General features: G+C 41.9%; 7 protein-coding genes across 8 annotated transcripts; 3 read left to right on the top strand and 4 right to left on the bottom strand.

The window, feature by feature from the left end:
- Positions 1 to 458: 458 nt before the first annotated feature.
- Positions 459 to 1705, bottom strand: LOC117576638 (40S ribosomal protein S27). Its single transcript, XM_034261564.2, has 3 exons — positions 1586 to 1705; positions 961 to 1180; positions 459 to 886 (listed from the first exon to the last, which is right to left on the bottom strand). Exons 1-3 carry the CDS (start codon positions 1589 to 1591, stop codon positions 858 to 860), a joined length of 255 nt encoding a protein of 84 aa, XP_034117455.1. The 5' UTR covers positions 1592 to 1705; the 3' UTR covers positions 459 to 857.
- A 49-nt stretch (positions 1706 to 1754) lies between these two features.
- Positions 1755 to 3023, top strand: LOC117576636 (J domain-containing protein CG6693). The gene has a single exon (XM_034261562.2). It carries the CDS (start codon positions 1852 to 1854, stop codon positions 2728 to 2730), a length of 879 nt encoding a protein of 292 aa, XP_034117453.1. The 5' UTR covers positions 1755 to 1851; the 3' UTR covers positions 2731 to 3023.
- Positions 3024 to 3176: 153 nt separating this feature from the next.
- LOC117576634 (zinc finger protein 420) lies at positions 3177 to 4882 on the top strand. Its single transcript, XM_034261560.2, has 4 exons — positions 3177 to 3479; positions 3535 to 4319; positions 4383 to 4628; positions 4702 to 4882. The coding sequence occupies exons 1-4, from the start codon at positions 3279 to 3281 to the stop codon at positions 4835 to 4837; spliced, it is 1368 nt and encodes a 455-aa protein (XP_034117451.1). The 5' UTR covers positions 3177 to 3278; the 3' UTR covers positions 4838 to 4882.
- LOC117576635 (zinc finger protein 572) lies at positions 4859 to 6416 on the bottom strand. Its single transcript, XM_034261561.2, has 4 exons — positions 6215 to 6416; positions 5459 to 6144; positions 5269 to 5403; positions 4859 to 5209 (listed from the first exon to the last, which is right to left on the bottom strand). The coding sequence occupies exons 1-4, from the start codon at positions 6335 to 6337 to the stop codon at positions 4960 to 4962; spliced, it is 1194 nt and encodes a 397-aa protein (XP_034117452.1). The 5' UTR covers positions 6338 to 6416; the 3' UTR covers positions 4859 to 4959.
- A 202-nt stretch (positions 6417 to 6618) lies between these two features.
- LOC117573292 (endoplasmin) lies at positions 6619 to 10287 on the bottom strand. The gene is made up of 5 exons (XM_034256395.2): positions 10081 to 10287; positions 9893 to 9988; positions 9615 to 9697; positions 7895 to 9156; positions 6619 to 7837 (listed from the first exon to the last, which is right to left on the bottom strand). Exons 1-5 carry the CDS (start codon positions 10118 to 10120, stop codon positions 6934 to 6936), a joined length of 2385 nt encoding a protein of 794 aa, XP_034112286.1. The 5' UTR covers positions 10121 to 10287; the 3' UTR covers positions 6619 to 6933.
- A 164-nt stretch (positions 10288 to 10451) lies between these two features.
- On the top strand, positions 10452 to 18081 carry LOC117573293 (mitoferrin). Of its 2 annotated transcripts, XM_034256396.2 has the most exons (7): positions 10452 to 10603; positions 10695 to 11485; positions 14484 to 14572; positions 14637 to 14761; positions 15580 to 15815; positions 15879 to 16040; positions 16427 to 18081. In XM_034256396.2, exons 2-7 carry the CDS (start codon positions 11369 to 11371, stop codon positions 16859 to 16861), a joined length of 1164 nt encoding a protein of 387 aa, XP_034112287.1. In that variant the 5' UTR covers positions 10452 to 10603; positions 10695 to 11368; the 3' UTR covers positions 16862 to 18081. The 2 variants fall into 2 exon arrangements, with proteins under 2 accessions (XP_034112287.1, XP_034112288.1); XM_034256397.2 differs by lacking the exon at positions 10452 to 10603 and having other exon boundaries at positions 10652 to 11485.
- A 507-nt stretch (positions 18082 to 18588) lies between these two features.
- LOC117574035 (biorientation of chromosomes in cell division protein 1-like 1) lies at positions 18589 to 22484 on the bottom strand. Its single transcript, XM_034257631.2, has 4 exons — positions 22103 to 22484; positions 21311 to 22044; positions 19103 to 21256; positions 18589 to 18817 (listed from the first exon to the last, which is right to left on the bottom strand). Exons 1-4 carry the CDS (start codon positions 22324 to 22326, stop codon positions 18687 to 18689), a joined length of 3243 nt encoding a protein of 1080 aa, XP_034113522.1. The 5' UTR covers positions 22327 to 22484; the 3' UTR covers positions 18589 to 18686.
- Positions 22485 to 22670: the final 186 nt, after the last annotated feature.

Genomic DNA, 22670 nt, shown 5'->3' with positions numbered 1-22670 from the left:
CAATGTCAATATAGAATATGTGGGAACTTTCAAGCTCGACTTTAAATTAAAAACTCAAAAAAAATACTTAGTAAATTTATATATTTTGAGTTGCCAAAAATACCCAATGCGGCAGCATTTGCAAATACAATGAACACGCGCGGGGATGCAACCAGCGAACACAAATAACAGCTGTTAAATCGATAATCACCATATGTTATTGCGATATACTTATCACACAACTCTGTTAAGCCGATATTTTTACTCAATTTGGCACTGTTATTGTCTCCAGCGTTTACTTTTGGCGGCAAGCCGATTTAAATTTAAACCAGCTTATCACGTCAATCTTGGCTGCTCACAAATTTCCCTAATTAGCGTTATGCATTAAAAAACAATACTTCGCAGAATAGAGCTAATCAGCCAAATGTTTAAGAAGCATTCAGTATTCTTGACTGAAAAGAGACAAAGCCACACGCAAATTCTCATTGCTAACCACAACATCGTTAATTTTTTAATGTTCTTCAGAAGCTTCAGCTTTTACACACGCAAAAATCATATATTAAAAGGACGCTTTTTCTCTCTATTTTACAGCCAGTTTAACTCATCAATCATTCAATGCAGTTTAAAACTACTTATTAATAATATATTAAATTGTTGCTGCTGCTGCCGCTGCCGAAATGTTCTACAAGAGACTTTAGACTGTGTGCTGTTGTTGTTGGCGAATCCTTCTCCATTTGCATAAAACATCGACGGCATCGTCTATAAGATTGGCATGAATTGAATGAAAACGGCTCAAATGTTTTTTTTTGTAGTTTCTTTACGTTTTTAGTGTTTATTAAAAAATTAATAATTTGTGGTTCATCAAGACGCATCCCAAATTACTGTGGCTTCCTGCGGAACGAGCAGCCTGCGAAAGACATGGAATACATGAATGAATGAATACAAAAAAGTGCAGGCGAGGCATTAAGCAACAGCACTTACCTTCTGTGAGCTTAGCGCGTCCTCCAGTTGGCTGGCACAGAATGGTGGCGCAACCAGCGCAAACCACAACGCCCTGAGCGTGACTGAACACGGTTGTGATTCTGTAGCATCCTGGGCACTTGACATCCATGAAGTAGGAGTTGGGGTGCTGCACCAAGCGCTTCAGCTTGTGCTTGCGTTTCTCCTCAGCGGGCAGAGGGTGCAATAAATCTTTTGCTAGCTGCAAAAGAGATTTTAAAAATTATTATTCTTATTGCCAAAACAAATGCCATACAATTGTAGGTTATGAGTTTCGCACAGTTCACAACATTGTATTCATTTCAATATCAATTTCACAACCATCAGTAATATATTTGGTGCTACGCGCTTTCAGCTTTTGAGCATGCTTTTGCTTTGCCCACGAACGCACACACACAACACAGACACACTCGCATATGACTGCGTGTGTGGAAGAGCAAGCATTTCACAGACGCGTCGTTTTTAAGCCATATTGTGCATTTGATCACAGTAAATGCTTGGGCTGCATATGCCACACTGCAGCGCGCACACTTCTACACAGTTTTAGCGTTTGTTTGCGCAAATTTTCCGCAATAAAATGCATATTTTTGATAAATTTTGCACCCACCGGCATGTTTTTTCTTTCACAGCTAACACGGAAAAGGAAGTCGGCCCAATCGCAGCCAACTTAACAAGTAATAACACACCAAAAAATACCACAAAAGTGAATTAGGTATTTCAAACAACACACCAAATGGCAGCCCTCTGACAGATAATTGTGCCGCCTTTTTAGCACTGGCATCTCAATTGAGCACTTTCCAGCACTTTAATTGCTGTCAGCAGTAGCACAAAAAAGCCGCAGCCAAATTAATATTTAGAAGAACTATTGGAATCATGTCTACTTTGGATTTGTGTGAAAAGTACTTTGATACGCGTGATGTGTACAAGCTGCTGGGCATAGACAAGGATGCCGCCGAGAAGGACATCAAGAAGGCCTATCACAAGATATCGCTGCTAGTACATCCCGATCGAGTTCCCGAGGCGCAAAAAGAAGAATCCACCGAAAAATTCAAAGTGCTCTCGAAGATTTATCAAGTGCTGACTGACCCACAGAAGCGGGGCCTATACGACGAACAGGGCATCATCGACGACGATGATGAGGGTAAACTGTCCAACTGGATGGAACTGTGGGAGAAGATATTCAAGCCAATTACCGAACAAGATATCACAAACTTTGAGCGCGAATATATTGGCTCCGACATGGAATTGCGTGATATTAAGATGGCCTATTTGGGCGGCAAGGGCTGCATTAACTATATGATGAATCATGTGCCGTTTATGGGCGTGGAAGATGAGCCACGCATCAAAGAAATCGTTGCTGGCCTCATTGCTAGCGAGGATGTGCCCGAGTATAAAATATTCACTGAGGAACCGGCCGCAAAGCGTAATAAACGACATCGTAAATACGCAAGAGAATCGGAGGAGGCAAAAATAATCAAGGAGCGGCGGGAGCGTCGTCAACAGAAGGATGCCGAAGCGGCTCAAGAATCTGGTGGCAGCTTGGAGCAAATGATTTTGGCGCGTCGCAATCAACGCGAGGGCAACTATAATTCTCTGATGGATCGTTTGTTGGAGAAATATGGTGGCGAGGACGATTCGGATACGGTCGAATTTAGCGCCTATGATAAGAAAAAGAAGCTCAAGGTTAAAACACAGTCGAAAAACAAGAAGAACGCTGTTAAAAATGGACGCGTCAAGAAACAAAAGTCCTAGTTTTATATATATATACTTTACATACATAATATTGGTAAATTTTTGTACTCATAGTTTCTATATATGTTTTATGGTATCGGTACCTCAAATTTACTCCAGAAGAGTTTTCTTATATTCTTTGTTTATTATTTACATTCATCAGTATTATGCCGGATTTGTATGCATATCGACTTACTCCATGGACAATTGGCGCCAAATTCAAATATTACATTTTTCTGTTTCATACCCTTACCATTATTACTATTTGTAGAATTAAAAGGAAATAAAAAAGAATGCTGTGGCAACTAGACTAAAACAAACCCTATTAGACAATTTTTAATTAAATGCAATTAAGTTCTTAATTTTAATTGCACGGCTAGAGAATGAGCTGCTAACCTGTTTGAAATACCCGAAAATTACCTAGTTATCGTGTACAACAATCCGCCGACTTGCTTACTATCGATTCACCAGTTATCGACTGCCTATCGTGGACAGTAAACAAAAAAATAGTTGAAAGCCACAAAAAACTTGCAGTGAATGTTGCAAGCGCGTAGATTATTAGTTTAACAATGGAAACGACAGATGAAACGCCGGTTGATAGAAACAAATGTCGTGTTTGCCTTGGGGAGTGCACTGAAAATGCCATGCGTACGCTTTTTACCGAGGATGCAGCTGTGGACAATGATGAAGTGGAGGAGGAGGCGTCAGATGATAACGAGGCCGCCAAACTGCGACTGAATAACCAAATTGAATACTGCTGCGGCATCAGAGTAAGCCTATTAAGTGTGAGCAATTTCGGGTATATTAAAAAAAAACTTTTTGTAGATACGACGCTCATCGCTGCTGCCCACAAAAGTCTGCGAACGTTGCTGTGAATTTGTCAAAATGTGGTTCAGCTTTCGTCAAATGTGTCTCAACTCCCAGGTGTATTTGGAGAGCACATTTCTGGGGCATGAGAAGCCGGACGATTTGCTGAATGCTAGCGAAAGTGTCTATTTTGAATATTTGTATGAAACACTGCAGCTGCAAACACTGAAACATTACAGTAATTGCAATGACGATGAGGATGAGGAGGAGGAAGAGGATATGCAGTCTGCCGACTCTGCTGAGCTGGACTATGTTGTCGACTATTACGAGGAAAACTATGTGACAGATAATGTGGCAGCTACAGTTGAGGCAACTGAAGCCAGTGCCAAACATAAACTGCCAGAGATTATAACTGATTTGGAACAGCAACAATATAATGATGAGCAGTGTGAAGCTGTCGAAATGGAGCAGTCCATGGTGTATAGTGAGGACGATGTTAAGTTGGACACATGCGATGGCAACTTTTCGGAAGACAATGAAGATTTCTTATCACCCACACCATCGCCTGATCCACGTCCAAGTACAACGTCTGCGAAACGTAAACCCGGCAGACCGCGCAAACCCGACAACGAACTCAAAGTGAAGCGCAAAACGAAAGGAGAACCTGCGTTAAAAATTGACAATCTAGGCGAGAATTCGCCCACCAAATACATGTGCAATCTGTGCGGCAATGTGTATCCAAAGAAGGCGGCATTCACCGCCCACATGATGGCGCACACCGACTACAAGCCACATCAATGCGAGTAAGTCACAGTGTTCGATTTGAGAACGTCTATAAATCAATAAACTTTATTTTCCCTTTCTAGAATCTGCTGTAAATCTTTTCGGCAAATGGGCGAGTTGCGTGCTCACATTAGACGCCACACGGGAGAGCGACCTTATAAATGTCTCTACTGCGATCGACATTTCTACGATCGCAGCGAGAAGGTGCGTCATGAACGTGTCCACACCAACACACGACCCTACGAGTGCAAGGAATGCGGGAAAACGTTCACACACACGGCCATCCTTAAGAATCACAGTCTGGTGCACTCGGGCGAAAAGAATTTCAAGTGAGTAGAGCATTATTTTTGCAATCTAACTTATACGCTCCCTAATGAATACTAAATGAACTCGACTTTGCAGCTGCAGCATTTGCTCCAAATCCTTCACGCTACTGCATCAACTGAAAGCGCATCTGCAAACGCTGACTCATCGCAGCAAAGAGGAGCAAGCGTTTGCCAGCTCAACCAGTTACATGCTCCACCAGGATATGGATTAGTTTTAAGTTAGACGAAGCATATAAAATATACAATTTAATTTTCAATCGTACTTTTTTCTTATCGTATATTTTGGCTACCATAGGAGCAAAATTTAAAGTCTAAGCTATGCTTTAAAGCGCAGTCAGCTCCTTGAGTAGTCGTCCTCTTCATCTTCCTCCTGGGTGTAGGACGTGACCCCCAGTTCGAAACGATGAGCGTGTGTCTTTTTATGGGCTTTTAGTTGATGTGGCAGTCGAAAGCCTTTGTTGCAAATATGACATTTGCGCGGTTTTTCATTGGAATGCGAAAGGAAATGAGCCTTCAAGGTGGTTGACAACGAAAAAGTTTTGGCACAGATATCGCAGGCATAAGGACGTTCATTCGTGTGCATCCTGTAGGGAAGGAATGATAGATTAAATAAGGAATTAAGGAATCTGTATAGATCACTCACCGTTCGTGTTTGCGATGCGTGCTGGGATCGGCAAAGCGACGACTGCAGTGAGCGCATTCAAAGGGCTTCTCTCCTGTGTGCGTCCGAATGTGAGTCGTCAGATTGCAGGCGGCATTGAAACGCTTGCCACAAAGTCTGTTAAGGAAATGGGTTCAAGAGATTGTCTATATCTTGAGAGTCTTCTACTTACTCGCACTCGAAGCTCTTCTCCTTGCCATGTGTGCGCAAATGCGCTTTGAGCTGCGTGCGATTTGGAAACGAATTTCCGCACTTGGAACAGCTGTGCTTAGGGAAATTAGACGGCTCGCAAGCAGCGCCCAAGTCAATGGAATGCGTTGCCACTGCAGTTTCCTGCTCCAGTTTAATAGCAGCCACAAGATCTGCACTGGATCGTTCGTCAGCTGGCAGATTGTTCTCTTCAATCTGCTCGTCGTCTTCTTCGTAGTGATGATCGGTTATGATGTATTCGCTGTCGTCGGTGTCTGTCGTTGTTGCGGGATTCATGACAACCACATATTGTTCGTCGTCAATGCGGGATTTCGCTGTTATTTTCGACAACTCCAGTTCTTTGACTGCTGAGCTTATTAAAACCGTTTCATCGGCTGCTTCTTTAGCTCGAGAAGTCAACAAACTCTTAGCGTTTCTCTCCGAAATAATTTGTTTGCGCTGTCGTGCCTCTGTTGCCACTTTCACTGGTTTCTCCTCAGACTCCAAAGACACCTTTGGAAAGCAACTTCTCGAGGACATCGTGCGACGCACCACATTTCTCAGATGTTCGTCGGCTTTCTTGCAGCCCGTTAGAAATGTGTGCACCAAGTCCAAGTTTGCCACACAAACTGTACATATTTGATCGGGTAATCCATCGTCAGCTTTTAACTACATAAAATAGCATACAATTAATTGTTGAGCCGCCTTGGGAGCAAAGTTTAACATTGTTTATATGTACCTCAACTCCGGCATATTGCTGCAGCTGTTGCGCCACTTTGGGGTCGTCGAAGAGCGGTTGTAGCAGAGCTCCAGTGTCGTTGGTGCAGGTGCGGCACATGCTCCATTTTATGCAAATTTCCATTATCAAAACTTTACAACAAGAATTTCACAGTATTTGCCGCCACAGCTGCGTTCGATTTATCAGTGTTTACTTCGCACAAATAGTGCTGACAAAACTCTCGATAACTTAATCGATAACAACAGCGTGTATTTATCGACGCATGGCTAGCTGCTACCAGGGCAACAACATCGAATAACGGTCGATTGTAATTTGAACCGTGGGAAGGTCAATTAAAACCCTATTGACCTACTATATTTAATTAAAAAGACACTCCCCATAAAAAACAATGACTCATGCAAATATTACATTTAGCAATTCATTTATATTTTTCTTTACGGTAGCGCATTCAGTTTTCATACATATCTCATTTGTTTATAATTTATGAATAAAGTTTACGTTTTATGTTTTTGAGCACACAGAGAGCTTGATGTGTTTCGGGAATATTACGAAATTGTCTTACTTAGAAACTAAGCACGTGGCTAAGGAGGAGCAAAGTACTGTTGATGCAACGGTACTGTATTCCTGTGTGTACCTCAAAATGCGTTATGGATTACTTGTGAAGTCAGTCTGTATGCCACGAAGATCTCTTATATTTACACAAATTTCATTGACTGGAATTAGAGTTCATCGTGCTGTGACTCCTCCTCATCATCCTCGGCGTTCGTGTTCGCCTCGCTGCTGCTGCTGGCCTTAACATCATCAGCATCATCGTCCTCCTCCTCATCGAACTCGATCTGTTCATCTTGAGCCACGCCCAACGTTTGTCGCATCATTTTCTCAATGCTGTCGGCAAACGTGGAAGTCTCCTGCAGCATGTAGCCGGAACGCAACGTCGCCGTGCGGAACATCATAACTGCCATATCCTTGGCGGTCTCATCGGCCTCATCAGCCTCGACGCGACGCAACAGCTCACGCATCAATGGATGTCTTGGATTAATCTCCAATGTCTTCTTCTGGTTCAAATAGTAGCTACGCTGTGGATCATCAGCCTTCTGATGGGCATTCGACATAGCCAGACGCTCCATATTGCCGGTCCAGCCAAAGACACCAGCGACCAAAGCGCAAGGCGAGTTGCTCAAACGCTCAGAGATCTGAGCCTTAGAGATCTGATCCTTCAGAGCGACATCATTCAACCATTTCACCAAAGGCTCAAAAGTGTTCTTCAGTGTCTCGAACTTCTCCTTGCTCTTCTCCGACTCGTTGAGTTTGAAACCTTCCTTGGCGACGTTCTGGAACTTCTTGCCATCGAATTCGGGCAGTGCAGAGATGCAGTATTCATCCACAGCCTCAACGAGGTAGAGCACCTCGTAACCCTTGCTCAAAAGACGCTCAACGAAGGGCGATTTCTCGACCTCAGCGCGGTTGGCACCGGCAATATAGTAGATGTGCTCCTGCTTGGACTTCATGCGTTCCACATACTCGGCCAGCGAGGTGACGCTCTTGCCATTTGAGGTCTGGAAACGCAGCAGCTTGGCGAGACGTGAACGATTGCTGGGATCCTCCATGATGCCCAATTTGATGCTACGAAAAATGTTCAATAAGTATCTTAAGTTAAAAGCTGCCTAGTAAAGCACTTACTTGGTGGAGAACTCCTTCCAGAACTTCTCGTATTCTTCCTTGTTGATCTTCTTAATCATGTCAAGCACCTTGCGTACCAGTTTCTTCTTGATCACCTTGATCAGCTTGTGCTGCTGCAGATTCTCACGAGACACATTCAAAGGCAAATCATCAGAGTCAACAACACCGCGAATGAAACTCAAATAGTTGGGCATCATGTCGTTGAATTCGTCAGTGATGAAAACGCGACGCACGTAGAGCTTGATGTTGTCGGACTTGGTGCCATAACGGTTAAAGGATTCGGATGGCTGCACCTTTGGAATGTATAGCAAACTCTTGAAGGTCACTTCGCCTTCGGCAATGAAATGTGTTTGGGTCAAAGGTTCGCTCGAGTCCTTGGTCAAACTCTTGTAGAAGGCGTTGTACTCCTCTTCGGTGACCTCGGCAGGCTTGCGTGTCCAGATGGGTTTGCTGTCGTTGATCAGCATCCAATCCCAGATGGTCTTCGACACCTTCTTGGTCTTTGGCTTATCCTCCTCATTGTCTTCCTCGACCTTGGCATCCTCATCAGCCTCCTCGACATCATCTTCGGTCTTCTCGGGCTTGGCTTCCTCCTCTACGGGCACTTCCTCATCCACAGTCTTGCTGGACCACATCAGAATGGGGAAGTTGATGAACTGCGAGTACTTGCGAATCAATTCACGGACTGTGTCCTCCTCAAGGAAGTCCTGAGCCTCATCCTTCAGGTACAGAGAAATGATGGAACCACGTTTCAGGGTGTCGCCACGAGGATCCTCGGTAATGCTGAAGCTGTTGGCATCAGACTCCCAAATGTATTGCTTGTCATCGTTGTGCTTGGTGGTGACCACCACACGGTCAGCAACGAGGAAAGCGGAATAGAAACCGACACCAAACTGTCCAATCATATCATTCAAATCCTGTCCCTCGGACTTGCTGGGATCCTGCATTTTGGCCAAGAAATCGGCAGTGCCGGACTTGGCAATTGTGCCCAGATTATTGATCAGATCCTGATGGGTCATGCCAATGCCAGAGTCCAGGATGTGCAGCACCTTGTTCTCCTTATCCGCCTTGATGCGAATATGCAGCTCAGGATTGGATTCGAGTTCCTTGCGATCGGTCAAAGCCAAGAGACGAATCTTATCGATGGCATCGGAGGCGTTGGAGATCAGCTCACGCAGGAAGATTTCCTTGTTGCGATACAGCGAGTTGATGATCAACTTCATCATGCGATTCACTTCCGTTTGGAAAGTGAACTTCTCAGCCTGTAAACAAATAAAGAATAATTTTATAATTATAGAAACTTATGGATGTGTCTTAAATTTAAATAAGATGGTTGGAAACTAATATGATAATGAAATAAAAAAATAAAAAATACAAAAAAGAAAAATAAAAAGCAAAACTAAGGTAAATTAAAATTTAAAAAACGGTTTAGCAAAAAGAATATAGAAAATAATAGAATAAATTAAAAAATAATGAATAAAACTAATTAAAGAAGTACAGGGAAACGTACAAAATATAAGTAAACAAATCAAAATTTAAAAAAGCAATAAATATGATCTCTAAATTACATATTTAGCTTTGCAAACAATAAATATTTGCCCATTCAACAAATGTTTAATGAATGAAATGGAGCGAATTTATAGGCGTGTAGGTGTGTGTGTAAGGGTGTGTATATGTATGATGGAGAGATACGTGTTTGTTTCTGGTTGTGTTTACAAACCTTTTCGCGTATTTCTTTCAGCTGCGCAACATTCAAACCGTCCAATTTAATAGCTTCCTCTTCGCGCTTCAGCGTCTCGGCATCTACCGTAACAATACATACAAATACAGAGACACGTTAGCTTAAGCGGGTATCTATATACATGCGTAGATAAGGAAGGGGGGCGTCTACTACAATTGCAACGGTAAACGCTTAACGCTGACGTGTACAAAACGCAGGCAGCAATTGCGTTGACCGCACTCGCCTTTATCTCCTTTCTCTTTTCACCCTTCACTTACCTGTGCGGGAGGCTTCTTTGAAAGAGCCCAAATTCAAGTCAATGGTTTCCGTGCTAGCAGCATCATTAACGTCATCTGCGACAATTTGATGTGCTCCTAATTGGAAAAATTAAATTGTACACGAGAAATTAGGTTAACATGCCGGCTAGAAAAGAAAAATGGCATTAACAAAGCGTGGCAACACTTACCAGCTAAAAGCAAAATGCTTAGCAGCAGGAAATACTTCATCCTGCTAGTTGCAATTAAAGTTGCAGTTGACTAAGAACAATAGTTAAGTTAATTTGCCTAAATGGCCACGTCACTACCAACTTCCCAGACGTCCACTAATGTTTTTCTACGTCAGAATATCTGACCGACGACGAACCAACCGATTACTTTTCGCAAAGAGAATGACGCCGTCGCGCCGCAGACAAAGCATATAAATATGAATTCGCAGCGTTGCCAGTTCGTTCACAAAATAATGACAATAAGTATTTTTAAGTTACAACCCTCTGAATGCTAGTCAAAATATTTAGTGAGCTGCATACAGCGCTTGCGATATTCGATAACATAAGCGGTACAAGCTGTTTTTGACATTCTGCTTTGAAACAATTTTTCTCCCCACACACACACGCATACACACGCACGTGCACACACACATACAAATACGCAAAACACTGCGACCGTAAGACTTGAATAGTAGTTTGCTAAGAAATTGACTTCAACATTTGCGTGAGTGTTTATCACAAATACAAATAACCATTGGACTGATTATAAATTGTCTATATCGTATATACATATGTTGTATATTATATATTCGCAGTTAAACCCGCAATTCAATAGAATGCGCCACGGAAGCAGCGTAGCAGCAGCAGCAGCGAGAGTCGTCACTTAAAAAGCTAGCGAGCGAGCAGCAGCACCAACAAGAACGTCGGCAACGGCTGGCTTCAACAACGGCTACATTTCATTATTGTTCGTCGTGTGGTGTGGAGGTGGAGAGCGCTCCCCGTCAATTATAAAATAGTATATCGTGTAGTTGTCGCCGTCGTCGTCGTCGCCGCCCCCGCTTCCCCATCCTTAGTACGCACACACGCACACTACGAAAAAGAAAAGAAGCAGCAGCCTGTGTGACCGTGTGTTATACAACAAAATTACAAGTGTGCAAATTTGAAGAAGTAGAACCGGCAATCAGAAGAATTCTGAAACCAAATAGCTGTGGCAACAACAACATCTACCCAATCTTAGATTCCCGTGAGTGCGTTTGCTTATGTATGCGTGTGTGCGAGTGTAACTTACAATTGAAGCAAGCAAAAATATCACAATTTAAAACGAGTGCGTCGTCGTCGTGGTTGTCGTTGTTGCTTATCATCAGCTGGTAAACTCGCTGCGAAAGTTGTGGTGCAAGCCAGAAGCGAAGAGAAATCACACAGTCAAAGCAAAAGAAACGCCAATAAAATATAACGCAAAGGCAAGGAGTTCACTTTTCAATCCAAAACAATGAATATCGATGATTACGAATCATTGCCAACGACCAGCGTTGGCATCAATATGACGGCTGGTGCATTAGCTGGCATATTGGAGCACATTGTCATGTATCCGCTGGACTCGGTGAAGGTGAGTCCAAAAAAAAAACAACCTAATGAAAAATACTGCTGTTGTATGTAATCACAAAAAAAAGTAGTGCAACATATAATGCACCTAACCTCACAATTGCGCATATCTACAGTCTATGTATTTGTTTGCATGGCATGCATATGCATGTATGAGTATGCGTGTGTGTCAGTGTTATGTTTATGTGTGTGCGTCAGTGTTTTCGTCTTATGCCTTCGCATAAGCGTGATGTAATTCCTTGGTATTTTGGTTGTTGGCTGTATTGAATCAAATGCGCGCGTTGCTCGCCACTAATAAAGTTTTTGTGGTCGGTGGCATGGGCAAGAGGGCGAATGCTCAGCTCAGCTGGTTGGGCGTCATGTTACTTACTTTACCCACCTTATATTATTTTTTTGGGTGCTCTGCTTATCAGAGCACGTTCTTGTCGTATTTATAACATTTTGATAAGATTAACTCGCGCGTTAGCGCTGTCACGCTGCTTGGCAGCAAATCTAGCTCAAGCATAGAAAAAAAAACTAATCTGGGTAGTATTATATTAAAAAAATATATATGAAAAGAACACTGACAATGCCGGCAATTCATGAATTTAACTTTGTTTCGCAACTTGCATGCATGACAATGTCCAATTACAGTGTAGCTTCGCTAACAAAATGGTTATTTCAATCGATTGTTGTAATCGATTTTAAAGTGTTTTCGTAGAATCGATCTTTGCATTTTTTTTTAAAGTACTTTGTAGAATTTAGTAAATGTGAGCTGCGATTGAAATAAACATGTACCTGTAATTACAGTAAAGCTTCGCTATACAGCAAGCACTAATTTAGCAGCTAACTTTTCATGAATTGATTTTGTGTAATCCAAGTTTTAAGCAAAGAAGGAAACGACTGTTTGAACCTTTTCCTGGGAAATCGATCGTTAAATTTGAAATGGAACTTTGTGTAACTTAGCAAATGTGTACCGTATTAGTATTAAAAACTAAACAGCTATGCGTGCTTATATAAAATGTTGTGTGAATATGCGAGAACTTCGCTATTGAGCGGCATTGCGGCACTGCTGTCTCGATATAAGCGCATATATTAATTTTCTTATATGTATATAGTATATGCACAACCACATATGTCATATACATACTATGCATACACTTGGATTGTTCGATTCTTTTGTTTTAAGCGAAACATTCGGTTTTTGGCGAATGCATTTCTACGCTCAACGAACGTTTATTGATTTTCACCCCAGACACTGAAATGGAATATATCCGAATCAAAACGATGACATTTGTCAAATCTTCTATCTGGTTTTAGGGGGGTTCTCGCATACGATCCATATTTGACGGGCGGCGCCCAATTAAATGCCAAACTAAAGCTGGCAAGGGATTCCCGGCGTCATCATCAAGTCTCGAGTAATCATATTCATTGTCACGCTGACAAGCTAATTTTCTAGTATACATCGTCTGTACTTTTCTCTATATGTATAGCGTACATATGTATGTACATATGTGTGGTGACTGAACCGCAATAACAATATAAATAAGAGCTCAATTGAATGGCAATTAAACAGACTACTAGCTTTTAGTTTATAAATAATCACGCTGACAACGATTTGGTTTTTATTTTACCTTATCGCTTAAATCAGTGCAGTATGAGGAACTGTTTGTGGGTGGGCGATGTGGAACCTATTCGATTTGATGTTGATGTGTGGATTCTATTCGGTGGTTTATGTTACATTCAGTGTCAGCTTGTGGTGAAATAACCTTATTTTTTGTTGTTGTTCTATTTTATCATCGGTAAACACTTCATTCACCGCTACTAGATTCAATATATATGTACGTATATATGTTTGTAGGTTTTTAATTATAAGGAGGGGGGAAACTGATTGATCTTCACTCGACTTTTGTTGTTGTTGTTGTTGACTGGTGTTCAAAATGCTTGATTTCCATCACCTTGGGCAGCCCTCTCGTTGACGTCGTTTTTCTTGGAATGATAGCACCAGACATGCATATACTATATACTATATACTTGCATACATATGTATGTATCATTGTGACTTGGTACTCGCCATATGAGTAGATAAGTGTTGTGTTGTTATTCCTAGATTATCTTATCGTATTCGCGTTCGTAACTCTCTCTATAATTTACAATGTGGATGCTGTGCTCAGCCTCAATGCATATACTACACTCAAATGTACATTTATATATTTGCGAATATATAAAGTTTGATCACTGATCAATCAAAAAGCGAGCTGCTCGACTATGTGACTTTACACCCACTAGTGACTAGTCATATGAGGAAATTGGCAATTGACTTTGTCATACAAAATTATTACAAACAATATTTTTGTGTAGGCTTTATAAAATAATTGCAATTGTTAGCTTGAACCCTAAAATTACGATAGAAGATTCAAATATAACTAGAATTAGCAATAGAAATGTGGTGAAATTAAATAATATAATCTCTGCAATTGAGGCATTTAAAACCTTTTTTATGGGATTATTATTAAAATTTACATTCTACCCAATTTCACGTCTAATTTACTGTTTCTGCAACAATCAATGTTCAAGCTTTATTTCACCAGCGTGGAATTTTTGAAATTTCACGTCGCGTAATTTTAAATTTATATTTTTCGACTTTAACCAAAAGCAAAGTAAAGAACATGTACTATCATTGTGAATCATCTGTTTTCAAGACTGAGAAATGTCACGTAACTTTGGCTGCATCTTATCATATTGTTTTATTAGTCTACCCTAAAGATCTGTGTGAGTGCATTTGGTCATTTGGACCGGACATGAAATTGGTATCAAGTGATGCAATCGACTTGAGTTTGTACAGCTGCTGTCGCATTCTTTATATTTCTAGTGAAATTCAATTTAGCCAATAAAACCATAAAAATGCAGGGCGATTTCTGTTCTTTCCCCAAGGGAAACTTTGTTGCAATTCATTATTGCATTATAATGTATATCACATAATTGAAAATAAGTACTAAAAGACTTTTCTTTTCAATCTTTAGACCCGCATGCAGAGCCTGACGTCACCGACCAAACACTTGAACATCATGGGCACCTTTCAGAACATGATCACCCGCGAGGGCATCATGAGGTAAGTAATCTTAACAGTGATCTTAAAGTAAACTTTGTTATTAAACTTTATATTTGCTTTGCAGGCCAATTAGAGGAGCAAGCGCCGTGGTTGCGGGTGCTGGACCGGCGCATTCTTTGTACTTTGCTGTCTATGAGATGACCAAGGAGCAGCTGACCAAAGTTACATCACACAATCATTTGAATTACGGTGCGTTATAGGAAATTGATATTGCATCCGCAGAAAGAAATTTTATTGCAAAAATTCCACAAAAACTTCGCATGAGGGAAACAAATTAATAGATAACTATGATAAAAATGATTAATGAAAACTTTCTTTGATCATTTTATTGATTATAAATACTTATACATTTAGAAGCAAAGTCTTACAGTTATAATAGATATTCAAACATTCAATTCGCAGTTCTTAGGACAGTCCTTAAAAAAGGAACACACATTTCTGACAGGAGTATTTTCAGTCCTATTCGTTGTCAAGTCTTTCGTCGCTGAAAAACAAAATTGACGCGCAGTTGCAAAACTTCACTTGCATACGCACACTAATATGCGCATCTACGTATTTTAACGCACACATACAAACGCAAAGCGATGATGCGCACCCACGCTTTTCGTCGATCTGCGATGCGTCCTATGTTCGAAATTCGAAGTCAGGTTGTTGTCTAGGCTTGGGCTGCCAATAATTCTGCTTTTAGGATTTAACTGAATTTGCGATTTAAACTAATTTTAATCTTTCAAAAAGTTTGCTCTTGATACTTCGGCTATATTATCAATGTGAAAGAAGCCTTGCTAATTCTTTTATTTTTTTTTTATTAAAATAACTTAATGATAACAAAGATAGGTGCATTGTTAACTAACTGGGCAACTTAAGCAAATCAGAAGTAATTGCTAATTCTTAGCGTACATAATTGAATCTTTCTTATCCCATTATTAACTTGATCACAAATTGATTGCAATTGTTTACGTTGTTTAAATATAAAATTCTAATATTAATCTATCCTTTTTATCTCGCAGTTCTATCTGGTGCGTTGGCGACGCTGGTTCACGATGCCATCTCCAATCCCACGGACGTGATCAAGCAACGCATGCAAATGTACAACTCGCCATACACCTCGGTGGTGCGATGCATGCGGGATGTGTATCAAAAAGAAGGATTGCATGCCTTCTATCGCTCCTACTGGACGCAGCTCGTCATGAACATACCATATCAGACGATTCACTTTACCACATACGAATTTCTGCAGAATAGGGTAAGAGAATCGATCATTTTATGTGCTTAAAGTATTTATTATAATTCGAGTTTCATTTCACAGCTGAATGTGGAACGCAAGTACAGTCCAGTGGTGCACATGGTGGCAGGCGCGGCTGCTGGAGCTTCGGCGGCGGCCATAACGACGCCTCTGGACGTGGTGAAGACGTTGCTCAATACACAGGAGACGGGCCTGACACAGGGTATGATCGAGGCTATCCGAAAGGTATGTTTACGGTGATGATAGTGGAGATCTTTTCTGTTCAGTAGTAGTAGAGACAATATAGCACTGCCCTTAAAAACAGTTAGATCTCAGAGATTAAGGGTGGGTGTCTACGATAAGCAGAGGTTAAAATACGTGCTTAGGTTTGTGTCTTAACTTAAGTTAACTTCGTACTCAGATAATTTGATTTAAAGATTTTAAAAAGTGAAAGAGTTGGAATGATCAGAAAACACATTTTGATTACTCGATCGAATGGCAAATTTAGAAATCAGTGAATCAGGTCAAACAAATTTCTATATATAACATAAATGCTTTTAACTAATAGTCTTTATTTTTGTATCACATGCCCAAAAATAGTTCTTGGCTAATTATCTCTTGTTGCTTTACAGATCTACCGCATGGCTGGTCCAATGGGTTTCTTCAAGGGCATGACAGCTCGTGTGCTGTACGCCATGCCCGCCACGGCCATTTGCTGGTCCACATATGAGTTCTTCAAGTTCTATCTGTGCGGCATGGATTCGGAGAAATACAAATCGTCAATTACGGGTCGCTCGGAGTTGCAGACACCGCAGCAGCGGGCCACCGACTATGTGCTGCCCAAGAGCGAGTCGGATGAGCATGAGGCCGAGCTGCCCGAGATAACAGTTGCTGGTGTGGCCAAGGATGGGGCTGTGCTGCATCCGGCACCGCCAACAGTGAATGCCGCGGGTGCCATTAAAACAGTCTGCGAGCTGTCGACACGAACGGCGGCGCCCACAATCAATCTGCATACGAGGCATACGGAGGTGAAGGGTCCCTACGAGCGGGGCTTCTCCAGTACGTAAGGCTGAGGCGTCTGGACGCGATGAAGCAGCGCGTCAACAGCAGCAGCACCAGCAGCGACTAAAAACATAAGCGTAGCTTTTAGTTAAAACAAAACAAAACAAAAATGAAAGTGATTTGGAACGGAGCCCCGCAACAAGCAAGCCATAAATGTGGGTGGCACGATGTTTGAAACATCTGTCAGCCAAGTGCGGAGCAGGCGATGGAGCGACGACGATGATGATGGCGACGGTGCTCGGTTCCAGTTGCTTTTTGTATGAATACTCGACGCGGGAGTCGGTGAGAGAGTTTTATCACTCCATGAACATAGTCGGAGGTTAAAAATTTGTAGTTGTTGTTGTGCACAAAACTCTCGCTCTCATACACGCCACACACACAAACACACACATACATACACCCACCACACACAACACACATACACATACACACCCACATACGAGACAGTCATCTGCGAAATTCTTTGTTAAAATTACTGATAATAATCTAATATTGTATCTATGTTACCTTGGAAATGAGAGAAAAAACCTACTTGTAAAATACTATTACCTAAAATTATGTATTACTACGATGATTTTTTTAAAAAAAAGAAAACCAATTTAAAATTATATATATATATCTATATACATATATTTATGTTTATGTTGTTAAAGCAAAAAAAAAAGAAGAGAAAAATCTAAACGCAAAGCAAAACAATACAAAATAAAACGTTTCGCAAGACAAAAATTGATTTGTAATCAAATTACAATTAAAACATACACAATTCAATACAAAATTAAAAACAAATTATTGCTGTTACAAATGTGGAAAATTTCAATTAGAATTCAACCGTTTAGTGTATTTTATGATAAATTTACAAAACTCTGCCATGCAATGCTGCAGCTGACTTGAGCGTGATCCCTTTAATTGTTGATCCCTCATTTCGATCAGGCCCACGCAATTGGATGTATACTTTAAGTACCAAAGTTTTTTTTTTGTTTTTCTCTTAAAAATGCAAACAAAAAATGTAATTCACAGTCAAGTTAGCCTCGCATTTCATTAAAACACAAGACACACACACACACAGACATATAATAATTATTACGTTTATTGTTTGTTATTATTTATATACATAACAATATTATATATGTATATATAACACATGTAGCCCTAAAAAGAAAAAACAAATCAACATTATATTGTTAAACGAAGCAAGAAATGCCCAGACTCATTAAAAAAAAAAAAAACAAAAAAGAAAAAGAGGAGAAAATTAACGTTGGTTTTTTTCATTTCAAATTCAACATTTAGAACTTTATACAATGTGATCTATATCCACGTATATGGATATGGTTCTGGAGATGAAGCTAAATCAAATTCGATTAAAATTTGGGATTACAAATAAGAAATTTGGATTGATTTTTGGTTCTTCTGATGTGATAAATTCACTCCCTTGGTAACTACGGGATTACATCCAATATGAATTCATTAATAATACATTTGCCTAGACTCATTAAAAAAAAAGACAAAAAAGAAAAAGAGGAGAAAATTAACGTTGGTTTTTATGGTTTCTATTTAATGTGATCTATATATCTAGATATATGGATATGATTCTGGAGATGAAGCTAAATCAAATTTGTATAAAATTGGGGATTACAAATAAGAAATCTGGATTGATTGAATAGAGGAAAATCCCTCGGCAGCTAGCGGATTACATCTCATTAATAATACAAAATTTGCTTAATTTCAAATGCAACAATAACAATTGCCTTTTTTATTGCTTCAATTCGATACGATTTATACATAGGAAAGAGCAGCAGTAGCAGCTGGAGATAGAGCTAGAGCTTGAGCCAGCTAGAGGATTGCATCCAGGCCGCGTCGACGCGAACGCTGTGACAACAGTGGACGGGGCTTGTAGAGATCATCGTTGGTGTAACGCTGCTGCTGACACAGCTTCTGGCTGAGACGTCGAGCCGACAAATCGCCTGCAAAGCGTGAATGAATTAAAATTAGTTTCAACAATTTGCAAATCAATTGAAAAACTGCACATTTAAAGCGAACAAAGATGTGATGGAAACACTGGCTTACCCTTAGAGAACTACAATGGGATTAAATGAGTTTTTTTTTTTATACAAGGTTTTTGCGAGCGGACGGCATGTGGAGAAAAGATAAAGAGGCAAAGGCTTTTTGTACTTTTGTATGAAGGTTTGACAAGTGCTACTATTAAATTACTAAATGGTTGCTTTTAGTTTATGTCTCGCTTTAGCTACCTTTGTCATGCTTATCCAGCTCCTCGTTCTCCTTGGAGTTGACGCTGATCTCGGAGGGTGTGGGCGACATTCGGGGACGTTTCACCTTGGCATTCGGGCTGCCCGAGCTGCTGCTGCCACTGGAACAACTGGTGGTGTGTGGTTTCGATGAGGATGCTTCGCTGCTCAGCCGGCGCTTGGCGCTGTTGCGACGCGTGGGTTGACTCACGTCCTCCTCAACGCCGCAGAAGACATTGAGCAACGTACGACGATCCTTAATGTGCTGCTCAATGAGCTGTAGACGCGCTTTGAACTCCTCGGCGCTCTCCTCAAAGTGCGTGCAAGCGTCGCTTGTTTCTTGTGCTTCCACATGATCTGCAGTTGGCTCAGCACACTCTGATTTCTTGAGGGGTTCAGCAGGTGTCGGAGAAGCTGCTGGAGCAGGTGCAGGCGAACTTGGCTCGGGTGCTTCCTTGGAGTCTTGCGGAACTTCCTCAGACTCTTCTGCTACAGCTACCTGAGAATCTGCTTTGGACTCTTCAGTGGTTGGGGGTTCGTTTTGGCTATTGTCAGTACTTTTTGTATCCTCTTCTATTTGTTTTTCGGATGGCTCTGGCTGCACATCAGTCTCCTCATTTGGTGCAGGAATTGCTTCAGTTGATGCTGCCAACTCAGGCTCACTTGATGCTGCCAACTCAGGCTCACTTGATGCTGCCAACTCTGTCTCAGTTGCTGCTGCCAATTCTGGTTCACTTGATGTTGCCTCACTTGTTGCTGTCGCTTCACTTTCTAGCTTTTTCTCGGACTCCGCAACCGGTTCGTGCGCTGCTTCATTCAACTCCACTGGCTGTTTGGCATCTGCTTCAAGTTTGTGCTGTTCATCAACTGGTTTCGCACTGCTCAACTCAATGAAACTGGCCGTTGACTGTTGCAGCATATCACTAACAATCACCACATTCCCTGCCTCCACAATTTGAGGAGCTGCTTCCGATGGACTGCTGCCATTCGTGCCATTGGTGCCGTTCGTTTCCGTCGCCTTGCCGTTCGTTGTCTTCTCTTTGGTTTGCGACTCCACAGCAGGCTCTGTAGTTTGTGGTTTTCCAGCTGCACCTGGAGGTTTGCCCTCATCATTCGAGTCGTGGCTGTGACGTTTCTGCAGCTTGGCTTTCTCCTCATTGTGATCGTCTTGGATGATTGCCGGCGCTGGCGCTGCTGGTGGATTAATGGAATTCAAGGCAGAGTTGGAGGTTATGGAATTGGAGCTGGATTTGTTGCGTTCGCGATCACGCTCACGATCGCGATCACTGCGCTTTGAGTTGGATGACGAGCTGCCGTTGTGACTGCGACTGCTATGATGATGACTACTATGACTACTGTTGTGACTATGACTATGCTCGCGGCTCTCGCGACTTTTCGACGAGCTGGAGCTGGATTTGTGCTTCTTGTGCGAGGATGAACTGGATGAGTCGTGACGCGTTGATGAGCTGCGCTTACTGGTGGAAGAAGTGGACTCGTGATTGGTGCTGCGACTCGATGAGCTTGTCTTGTCATGCTTGGAGCTGCTGCTGCTGCGATGCTTCGAGCTGGATGAATGCGAAGAGCGTGAGGAGTGCTTGGAGCTGGATGAAGTTTTGCTGCGTGATTTGTCATGTTCCCGATCACGATCGCGTTCTCGTTCCCTTTCGCGCTCTCGCGACTTGCGACGCTTGTCATCTGATGATGAATGATGACGCTTCTCCCTGTTCTTATCCTTGTCTTTGTCCTTTCTGTCGCTGGAGTGTGAGTGCTTCTTATTCTGTGACGAGGAGGACGCCGAAGCAGGTGATGCGGTTATTTCCCCAGCTTTGAGTGCCTCATCCTTGAGTTCTGTTGTTGCAGATGGCAACGCTTCAGGCTCGTTGGGCTTTGCCTCCTCGAGCTTGATCAATTCCGGCTTGATTTCAGGTACTTCTGGCTCTTCTTTGGGCTGCTGTGAGTCCGTAAACACATTAAAATTATTCTCCGCTCCAGGCTCCGTTTTGATAGGCGCTGCTGGCGGCGTTGGTGTCGGCTCCAATGCCACGCTATTCACATCATTTATGTTGGCCTTCATCTCGCTCATGATGGCATCTTCAATGGACAGCGCTTGAGTGCCGCCATTGGTTTGCTCCGACATGGAATTGTGACGTTCCGTGCCTGTAAAAAATGAATTGTTAGTTGCTTTTTTAATGAAATACTATAACATCTAACCCTCGAACGTAATCGCATCTTGTTTGATATCAAAGTGCAGCTGACGTCCGCTGCTTTCGTGCGTTTCACTGGAGTTTTCATTGAACTTCGGCATTTGCGCCTCCTCCGACATGTTAGCGGCAATGTTAGAGCTGTTTGTGGACGCAGGCTGTTGTACATCCGTAGATGCAATCGTCAGACGACTGTCGCTGGACACCTGCGATAGCTGTGATGTCTGCGAGGCGCCAGCGTCTCGCGAATCGTTAGCCAACTCTTTGACGTCTTTAAGTGAATCCGATGTGTTTAGCGAGCCATTGTTGAGGTCTTCTTTTAAACTGCTGGCAGGTTCAAACGCTGGTGAAGTCGTATCATCATAGTCCAAGTCCATGTCATCGACACCAGGAGGCGGCAGCTCCTCATCTTTGCTATCATCCTTCATATCCGATTTAATGGTAGCACGATCCGAATCCGGACTAATTTGTTCTAGATCTGTCGGCAGTAGACTGCCGGTTGTCTCCACCTGCAGCATATTGCTGCCGCCATTCATATGTCCCATGCTGTGGCCCGCGTAGGGCGGCAAAGGAGGCGCAGGAAGCAGAGGCGGGCGAGGTGGAGGATGTGCGGGTGGCGGGGGCGGTGCGATGCCTAGATATTTGTAGGCAATACTCTCGATCTTTGGCTCAAATACTGTTGCCACCTTAGGATTGACCACTTGATCAACTATGTGATCAACTCCCTTGTCCAAGACATCGGAACTGAAAAAAAGCAATTAGAATAATTAAAAAGAACGCTATTACTGGGTCTAGAACTCACTCGAGTAAATGTTTGCGTAGTCGTTCGCGCAACTGCACCTTGTTGGTCTCTGGTGTCCAATGTTGTTTGGCCAGAAAATCGTTGACAGCCGTCTCGACGCGATTGCGTACATTTTGATAGGCTGGCTTCGTGTCCACATCCGCCAAGCAGCAGTTAAAGCGAAACTCGTCGAAGACCCCCTGTGATTTGACCTCCTCGATGAGTGTCTTTACAAAATTGTCCATCTTGCGTGGACAGAACAATAATGTTGTTCAATAACGCAGGTTTTTGTTTTTTATTGTGGAATATTGTTTTTCAGGAATCTCAAAGTATGACCGTTTAAGGTAAACATTGAAATAATTTATTTTGAACGCATCTGTTTATGTTATCGTATTTCTATCGATAGCTTGAGTCACTTTTAAAACTAATTTCGCAGCATCAGCAGATTTTATTTAATTTTTAATAAAAAACAAGGACGTATACATACATTTTACTTTAAAAGTGACAAATAAAAAACAAATAATTCAAAAATTGCCGCTATCACTGATTGTGCAGAGTGGGAAGACCATTTCAGCATTGTACTGTACAA

Source organism: Drosophila albomicans, chromosome 2R (assembly GCF_009650485.2).
Source record: "Drosophila albomicans strain 15112-1751.03 chromosome 2R, ASM965048v2, whole genome shotgun sequence".
NCBI classification, from domain to species: Eukaryota; Metazoa; Arthropoda; class Insecta; order Diptera; family Drosophilidae; genus Drosophila; species Drosophila albomicans.
This window is presented reverse-complemented; position numbering and strand designations above follow the sequence as displayed.

Excerpts from the sequence above, each read along its gene's own strand:
- LOC117576638 (XM_034261564.2), bottom strand. Across the intron at positions 887-960 it reads ACGCGCTAAGCTCACAGAAG|GCTGCTCGTTCCGCAGGAAG; the intron begins GTAAGTGCTGTT and ends TGTCTTTCGCAG.
- LOC117576636 (XM_034261562.2), top strand. The coding sequence starts at position 1,852 with ATGTCTACTTTGGATTTGTGTGAAAAGTACTTTGATACGCGTGATGTG.
- LOC117576634 (XM_034261560.2), top strand. The coding sequence starts at position 3,279 with ATGGAAACGACAGATGAAACGCCGGTTGATAGAAACAAATGTCGTGTT. Across the intron at positions 4,320-4,382 it reads TACAAGCCACATCAATGCGA|AATCTGCTGTAAATCTTTTC; the intron begins GTAAGTCACAGT and ends TTCCCTTTCTAG. Across the intron at positions 4,629-4,701 it reads TCGGGCGAAAAGAATTTCAA|CTGCAGCATTTGCTCCAAAT; the intron begins GTGAGTAGAGCA and ends TCGACTTTGCAG.
- LOC117576635 (XM_034261561.2), bottom strand. The coding sequence starts at position 6,337 with ATGGAAATTTGCATAAAATGGAGCATGTGCCGCACCTGCACCAACGAC. Across the intron at positions 5,404-5,458 it reads GAGAAGAGCTTCGAGTGCGA|ACTTTGTGGCAAGCGTTTCA; the intron begins GTAAGTAGAAGA and ends TTTCCTTAACAG. Across the intron at positions 5,210-5,268 it reads ACGCATCGCAAACACGAACG|GATGCACACGAATGAACGTC; the intron begins GTGAGTGATCTA and ends CCTTCCCTACAG.
- LOC117573292 (XM_034256395.2), bottom strand. The coding sequence starts at position 10,120 with ATGAAGTATTTCCTGCTGCTAAGCATTTTGCTTTTAGCTG. Across the intron at positions 9,989-10,080 it reads AAGCATTTTGCTTTTAGCTG|GAGCACATCAAATTGTCGCA; the intron begins GTAAGTGTTGCC and ends TTTTCCAATTAG. Across the intron at positions 7,838-7,894 it reads TGGAAGGAGTTCTCCACCAA|CATCAAATTGGGCATCATGG; the intron begins GTAAGTGCTTTA and ends CATTTTTCGTAG.
- LOC117573293 (XM_034256396.2), top strand. The coding sequence starts at position 11,369 with ATGAATATCGATGATTACGAATCATTGCCAACGACCAGCGTTGGCATC. Across the intron at positions 14,762-15,579 it reads ACACAATCATTTGAATTACG|TTCTATCTGGTGCGTTGGCG; the intron begins GTGCGTTATAGG and ends TTTATCTCGCAG. Across the intron at positions 15,816-15,878 it reads ACGAATTTCTGCAGAATAGG|CTGAATGTGGAACGCAAGTA; the intron begins GTAAGAGAATCG and ends TTCATTTCACAG.
- LOC117574035 (XM_034257631.2), bottom strand. The coding sequence starts at position 22,326 with ATGGACAATTTTGTAAAGACACTCATCGAGGAGGTCAAATCACAGGGG. Across the intron at positions 21,257-21,310 it reads AGATGCGATTACGTTCGAGG|GCACGGAACGTCACAATTCC; the intron begins GTTAGATGTTAT and ends CATTTTTTACAG. Across the intron at positions 18,818-19,102 it reads GCTGGATAAGCATGACAAAG|GCGATTTGTCGGCTCGACGT; the intron begins GTAGCTAAAGCG and ends CACGCTTTGCAG.